Below are 8132 nucleotides of genomic sequence, written 5' to 3'. Positions count from 1 at the left end.
GTTCTATCGTTTGTATATGGCGAGAATAAATGACTGATGTTATTGTTTCTTTTACCCTCCATCCTGGTTGTACTCCTTAAATTTTGTTCTTAAAAACCTTTGAAATAAAAAAGCTAAGTTGAAAATTGTGTACTGATAAGAAAAAGAGGCATTATAAAATATAATATTTGTATTGGAATGTATTACTACTTAATCTTTTACAGTTTCATTGCTTATTTTGTTAGTTTCAAATGTTTTCTTATTGGCAAATTTTTTACTCTTTTTTATACAGGAAAAAACAACATAAGTCATTAGAAAAATGAAGAGGAGAAGTAAAGCAATAGTGGTTCTGTTGTTATCTTTTTGCAGCTTAACAATGGCAGGTAAGTAAAATGCTACATACTTAGTGCTTTCAATGTGGTCTTACTTGGGTTCCGATGCTTTTACCACAAGTTCACTGTAGATATTTTTTTCCCCTTTAAGCCACATCAATACAAAACCTCTAAACATAAAACATGTGCTGACTCAAATACTGACTGGCAATAAATGTTTCAAAGAAATGACTCATTGACGCTCATATTTATCTTTGTGAACTAATCCATCACGGGTAAAATGTGTAATGGCCCTGTCCATTTAGAACTAATTTTTTGCTTTTGTGTGTATGCTAATTGGTTAAATCACCTGTCTCTTATTTTTGATGTGCTTCAGTGGCAATATTTTGCTGTCAGATTGGTGGCCTATGTACCCTATTTGGTAGATTCATACTTCTCCAGCTGCTTTCATAATTTTAAATACATGAATGTTCCAACATGGAGACCCACACATAATGGTCATATAGCAGTACCAGGCCGGTGGTGGATTCGGCATGCACTCATTATATTTATTTACATTTTAGAAAGCCTAACAATAAAATGCAATGAAACAACATAATTGCCTTTTTGGGTGATGCACCTTCTGGAAAATGTAAGAATAAAAAGAAAAAGAACCAATCTCATGGCACATGAAAGCCCCTTCTAGGCATGCCCAAGATGTGCAGAAGGAGCAGCCCACAGCTTCCCGGGATATGTGACATATGTATCCCATGGAGCAGTAAATACAAAAAAGGGAAAGATCACCCCTTCAAATACTTAAAAATAATTAAAAATATATATATAAAAGAGTTATTTAGAGTTTAATTACAGTTGGTAAAAGGAAATGTAAAAAAGTAATAGAATAGTAATAGAAACAATAGTTTAAGCAAATATTGTGCTAAAATGCAAAGTCTGCTTATTTGGTTGTCCAACACAGACACATACAAACCACCTCCTGCTATCAAAAAGCTGCATTATGGGAAAAAACTTTTGGGGAAATCAAAAAAAATGCTTACCAAGGCTTCCAGCAAGTTTCTTTAGGCACATTTTTAACATTGCAGTGTTTTGCCAACAGAGTTTGCAGGAAAACACCTATGAGGATGTTAGTGACAGATCTGGCTTAGGGGAGAATGTAATACAAAGTTTATTACAGCTGAATAAAATGCATTAAAGTTTAATAGGAAATTAAATAAAAACTCATTTTACTCAAATAAAACATTTGCTAGGTTGCTTTATATACATCAATTGCAAACTGAAGCTAATGCTTTTCAGTTTCAAATGAAACAAGGTAGATACACAAGTAAAAATGTTACTTTGCATCTCTATTTCATCTGAACAGTATCTATAAACATGTGGTATCTGGTATCTAGCAGCTTGGGGTGCTTGTAGCCCTTCCAGTGTCCATACCTTGTTAAACTTTTTCTTGAGGGAGAATACATTTAATTCAGGTAATCTTTCTACAATGTCAAGAACATCAATCTCCTTTTTTTCGAACCCGTTTCTAAGCTTTGTTACCATAATAAAGAAGTGGGTTTGGTGCTGCTTCTATCTCCTTTAGCTAGACTTCCTATCAGTATATAACTGTTTTTTTTCTGTTTTGTATTTCTTGACTTCACAGCTACAGGTTGCAAGGATCTCATCTGTTATGTGGATTACATAGACACCTTAACATGTACATATAACAATGACAAACATGGGATTGGCAAAACTTTAAATTCAATGGATGTAGAATGGTAAGGATCATGAATATTTTTCAAATTATTTTTGCAAAAATGTGTGGCTCGCTGAATTGCTGACCTAAATATGTGCCCCCCGCTTTCTTAGGCAAAGAAATACCTGGGGTGTTATGTCCCAATGCTTTTTCTCTATGCAATGCACAGCCATAATGGCCAGTGGAATATCTACCTTCGAACCAATGAAAAAGAATGCTACATCGCTTTGGATGGGATGGAGGGTACGGCAAAACATCCTGATATAATACTAATTATGCTTCAAATTTTCTTTTAAGCATGCATGAAAAGATTTTTTACAACACAATCAAAAATCATATTAAAGGACCTCATAAATCTTTAAACAAATTCAGATATTTGCAAACTCTTTAGTACACTGGGAAAGAGTTACCGCCTTCATTACATTTCTATGGCTATCTAAACTCCTTTTTAAAAGAGTTTACATAATGACCAATGGTCACTGAAAAGTTTACTGAAGGAAAATCTCTTCTATGGACTACAACAAAAGACCATCAAAGGTTTTAATTAGTGGCAGGACAAGGACTTTGAGAACTCAATGCAAAAACTGCCCACTATGAGCTATGAACTACTTCGGCAGTATAGGTTGCAGATACTGCCCTTGCTGCTGAAACACCTAAGGCAGTTGCATCTTCTGCATACACCTTGTCCCAGCCTAAGGTCTCACTCTTCCCTGCTCTTTGCCAAGGAGTATTTTTAATGCCTCAATACATATTTATAGAAAATGTGCTAAATTTTATATTTATACCTCAGCAAAACCTCTGTTTCTTGTAATGTTATTTGAGCTTATACCATATTATGTTGTCTACCGGTAATATTCAGTCCTGTCTTGTATTGTATAAAAGGCAATTCTGTGCAAAGGAATCTATCAAAGTTTGTCACATCAAAGATTCATAGCTACAGATGAAAATTTCTGATTATTTGTTTAGAGGAAAAATAGTTTTATGTTGCTCTAGACCTTATTAAACATTATTATTAACAATTTCTTATATGTTGGAAGCCTTTACCTACAGGTTATCTGAGTTCCCATCTCCGTAGTACATGATAGATAGGTAATGTGGACTGTGTAGTGTGCCAGAGACCACGTAGAGCTTTGTGGTAAAAAAAAAAAAAAAAAAAGTATTTCCACAGCACACAATCTGAGGTTGTGGGTAAAACATAAATTTAGAGCAGCAGTCAGGAAGTAATTTGTATATTTAGTTATGTCCTTATTGCCGTTTTTAGCTCTGACGTTAATTTTAATGAAAGCTGGTCACCATCGTAGACAGAGTACAACTACTTATCCTCCATGCTGCTACTTCAACACTTCAAGACATGTTGGAATATGTAGGCTATCTTGGAGTCAACACTTCCAGCAGTGTTGGAATATATAGGCTATCTTGGAGTCAACACTTCCAGGAATGTTAGAATATATAGGTTACCCTTGAGTCCACACTTCCCAGAGTGTTGGAATATATAGATTACCTTTAAATCAACACTTCAAGGAGTGTTGGAATATATAGGATTCCTTTAAATCAACACATTTTAGTGGTGTTGGAATATACAGGCTACCCTTGATTTGGCAATTCAAGGAGTGTTGTAACATATAAGCTATATATAAGCTACACTTGAATCAGCACTTCAAGGAGTGCTCAAGTATATAGGCTATCCTGGAGTCAACACTTCCAGGAGTGCTGAAATATATAAGTTACCCTTGAGTCAACTCTTCCAGGGGTGTTGAAATATATATAGGCCACCCTTACATCAGCACTATAAGGAGTGTTGATATATATAAGCTACCCTTGATGATCACTAGAGTTGTTACCTTTCTAGGAAAAAATACCAGCCCTGTGGGCTTTCTACTAATAATATTGGCAACACTACTGATTTCTACCAGCCAGGCCTGTTAAAAAGCGGCATAAGGGCAACCTGAATCATGCCGCTCTCTGATAACACTACTCTATCCCAGAGCCTCATGTTGTGGGTACAAGTCTTTCCCTCCCCCTTAACAGATTTTATTTCCTACTTATGTCTTTTCTATACAGGGCACTTGTTGCCATACATCTTTTTCTTAGTTCTAGCATTTGCAGCCTGGACTGTACAGCACAATTAATGATATCAGGGTGGGATGCATGATTGAGGGTATTCTTTATGGTCCTAAAGTATCAATATCAGCTGTTCTGACCCTTTTTAACATGACAGAACCCTTGAAATAACTTTCGGTTCTTAGGAAATCCCTTCATTTATCACTATATCCACAGAAGAATGCCTCTTACACTGCTGGCCAATGGGGTGGATGTCACCCATATAAGTAACTAATTTTATTGGTGTCAATCATAACTCACCTGAAGGGCACATGCTTCACATTGCTCAATGAACCCCTAGCAACCTCTAGAGAAAACACAGGGCCCCATTGAATCCTGGTTCAGAAACACTGATCTAGATTGTGCTGGGCCCTTTAAAAGACTTTTTAAATATATACCACCTTTGATTGTAAGTCCTTTTTCACATTTTCCATGCTATACTCACCTGTGGTGGTAAAAGGGTTTCCTTAAAGATTTGGTCAATATATTACAGTATTCTGTGTTGGCAGGTTCTCTTGCTGAAAGTGATTACAGTGATTATGCTGAAAGTGATTACAGATAAAAGCTAAACCCAATAAACATGTTTTACCAGCAATTATTTAATAATTATTCTGTTTACCAGTATTACCAGTTTATGTTGGAACAGTCATACATTTGAGATTAGTTAAACATTTTAGAGAAAAATATATAGTAAGATGTGCCCTTTGTCAGATGAGACCTGCCACAAACTACCACAACCTTCTTCCAGATGTTCTGTTTTTTCTTCATACAAAAAGAACAGCTCTACCAATGTTAATCATAAGATTTACCCTGTGTGACAATGATCCCATAAAATGATTGCCCATGTCAGAATATTTCATATATCTATGATTGGCTTATTTTTCTATGGTTTGGTTTTTAAAGGACACTTGAAGAGTCCGTTGAGACTTGTGAACTAATTCCATCAGATGGCAAAAATGAGTACACTTGCAACATTGATATGGAAGACTTCTTTTTTGATACCGGTTGCACAGTTTTTATAAACCCAGCCAACAATTGGAATGATGCTTTACGTAAGACCTGTGGACCATTCAAAATAGGAGAAAAATGTAAGCCAAACTATATTCGTATTTTAGTAGGAGACTAGAACACTAGAACATTGCTTCTATCATTTATAAGACCTAGGGTATGGTTGATCAAATCCTAAGTTTAAATTAATTTAATTATTTTTAATAGTTAACTGGTTAATCGTTGGCTAGTTTTGCAGATGTGTATCCAAAGTCCTTTGGACCCCAAATTGTCCAATTGTTTGGATATGGAATATTGAAGTTTACCTTACTAACCTCTGGTTTGATAAGGCAAACCACAACTGTGAGCAAATTTTCAAGGAATAAAGTGCCCGCTGCATTTGACAACAACCAGCAATGGCTGTGATGCCCTTAGTAATGTACACAAAACGCAGTGGATTACCGATGGTTGGCTGCAATCGGAACAGCCATACAACCGTTTTGCTACCACATGCATTATGCCTCAGTGGTACCCTTTGTCTAAACAGATCTAAACATACGGTATGTTGTTTAAAGCAGATGGCAAAAATTTATATAATCAAAGCTTTAATATCTGCAAAAATAGAATTCTAAATATGGGAGGGAATGGAAAGGAAACAAGTTTTTTAGTGGCTAGGTGGTTTAGTCACTGTTCTAATCTTGTTTTTGCTTTGGCTGTTGGCAGATACATACCTCCACCATTCAACTAAAATTCACATAAAAGTTATGAGGGCCTATTTAATATTGTGGTTATACAAAGCTGTTATTTTTGTTGATTAACATAACATTTTCAACCCATTAATAAAACTAGCTATCAGCAATCTTTCAGACAATTTTAAACACATCCTACTTGTAAAAATAGTAATAAAATACTTGTAAAAAAATAGGAGAATAAAGATTCAGATTTTTACTTTTTAAATAGACCCTCTATTGTTATTTATATATATAATAATATATTGTTAATATATTGTTATACAGTATATCTGTTCTCCCTTCTTTTCTTCCATATCTCAGTTCGCCAGCTATATTGATTGGCCTGGGTTGGCAGTTACTAGTCTTTTTTACCCAAAGACATGAACAAATAGCTGCACAGAAGCTTTAAATAGCTTTTAAAAACTGAATTCAGAAAGGCATGATGTCCAAAAGTATAGAAAATGGATTTGCACTAGACATGCACTTTAAACAAATTTTACACAGGTTCAGCTTTAACTTGCTGAGAATATGGTGACTCTCTTCTCCCTTCTTCTAGTAGAGGTGTATGAATTACAAATATTGCTGGACAGAATTACAATTCATTTGGCAAAAAATGCTTTTCCCATATTTGCATTTAAATTGTATATTTTTCTATTTGTAGATCAGCTGCAGCTTTAGTAAAATATTCATATTTGACTTATGTTACCATTCTTGACCAACAGTTATGCCACGAGCACCATTCAATCTTACTGTCTCTCTTTCTGAGAATTACAATATTTCCTGGAGGTCACTCTATGACAACGAGGTATATAGAAGTTATATGCTGGCCTATGAGTTGGCTTATAAGACGAATGCTGAATCTTGGCTGGTAAGAGCATGTTCATACAATGAGGCTTTCTGTGACTGATTATTTACTACAGGGAAATTCTTATATTATTCTCTTTTTATAGAACCAGAAGACTGTCCAACTTTATGAAGATGAGAAAAGCTTGGTCCTTCTACGATCACTTTTCAAAGCTGATGAAATATATGTTGCAAGGATCCGTGCTCGACCAAAGAACTCCTCTATATATCGTGGCCATTGGGGTAGCTGGAGTACACCAGTTTTATGGAGAACCCCAAAAGATGGCATCAGCCTTGGTAATACGCAATATTTACAAGTCGGAAAGCTGGTTGTTGGTTAAAGTGAAACTCTGGGCAACAAGTAAAGTCAAACAGGGGTGAAAAATACTCTTCAATAATCTAGATTGAAGTTATCAAGTGATCAAAACAGTGTAAAAATGCCCTCAATTTTTTAAAAGATTGGTGTGAGGTTATCTATTGCCCCACATAGGCCCTGGAAGAATCACTGAATTGCATAGAATGAGGCTTTCAGGCTTGTTGTGAACCATATGCTACCTACTTTCTTTCTCTTCAGCTGATTTCTTGATTTCAGTTGGAATGAGTCTACTCAGTGGGCTCTATTTATAAAACAAATGTTCCCTGGTGGGAATCTTCCAGATCCATGTCTTTTAATGTCAGTATTAGGTTCCCCCCGGGGAATATAAGTGAAGGTAAATAAGTAAAATGAATACCATATTTATGTATTTGTGTTAAGTTTGTCTTTAAACTTCAATCTTTAATTTCTGTTTCCATTTTTAGAAAAATCCTGGCAAAACTGGGTCATTATATTGATGGTGCTGTTTTCTTTAAGTGTGGCAATTGTTCTTTTTGCATTCAAATGGCCAAAGTGGTAAGTTTTTTTAGGTTGGTAATTTTATTGGGAGTAATTAAAACACCACCAAGTATTCAGACATGTTCTGAATTGTTTACTGAGAGGCTTTATTGACCCAGGAGTGATTTAATAAACGTCCAGACTACATATGTTATTCATGAATGCTTGTTGTATGGTTAAATACGCTGCAACAGAGGTGTGGACTTTGCCTGAAATCTTAATACTAATAAAGTAATTTAAAGGCATCATATCATTACCTACTATAATGGACCCCAGGGGTGGGTGGCCCTATATAACCTCATTGAGTAATAAAAAAGTAACCCTTTGGGTGCAACAGATGACCAGAGTACGGTATCTCTGTACACATGGTTACCAGTTTTTGTTTCTTCCCAGTTGTACCATCCTGTACACCATTTACTTTAATTTATTGGCATCGCCAGGAGGTACCTAATTTATTTTTTTGTAGTACCAATGGATTTATTGTCATTTTAGAGTTAAAGATGGCCTTCTACTGAAATAGAAGGTTCAAACAGGTTAGCTGGGTCCCCTTCCCCTCCCAA

General features: G+C 35.5%; 1 protein-coding gene across 1 annotated transcript; it reads left to right on the top strand.

The window, feature by feature from the left end:
* Positions 1-258: 258 nt before the first annotated feature.
* Positions 259-7783, top strand: LOC140345074 (interleukin-21 receptor-like). Its single transcript, XM_072432229.1, has 6 exons — positions 259-362; positions 1948-2062; positions 5044-5228; positions 6581-6726; positions 6809-6998; positions 7500-7783. The coding sequence occupies exons 1-6, from the start codon at positions 299-301 to the stop codon at positions 7592-7594; spliced, it is 795 nt and encodes a 264-aa protein (XP_072288330.1). The 5' UTR covers positions 259-298; the 3' UTR covers positions 7595-7783.
* The last annotated feature ends 349 nt before the right edge of the window (positions 7784-8132 follow it).

This window comes from Pyxicephalus adspersus, unplaced genomic scaffold (assembly GCF_032062135.1).
Source record: "Pyxicephalus adspersus unplaced genomic scaffold, UCB_Pads_2.0 Sca501, whole genome shotgun sequence".
Lineage (NCBI taxonomy): Eukaryota > Metazoa > Chordata > Amphibia > Anura > Pyxicephalidae > Pyxicephalus > Pyxicephalus adspersus.
Note: the sequence above shows the minus strand (reverse complement) of the source record. Positions and strands in the feature narration are given on the sequence as shown.

Bases quoted from the DNA above. Each gene is read 5' to 3' on its own strand.
- LOC140345074 (XM_072432229.1), top strand. From the start codon at position 299: ATGAAGAGGAGAAGTAAAGCAATAGTGGTTCTGTTGTTATCTTTTTGC. The intron at 5,229-6,580 runs GTAAGCCAAACT...CTTGACCAACAG, and splicing joins ATTCAAAATAGGAGAAAAAT to TTATGCCACGAGCACCATTC. The intron at 6,999-7,499 runs GTAATACGCAAT...TTCCATTTTTAG, and splicing joins AAAAGATGGCATCAGCCTTG to AAAAATCCTGGCAAAACTGG.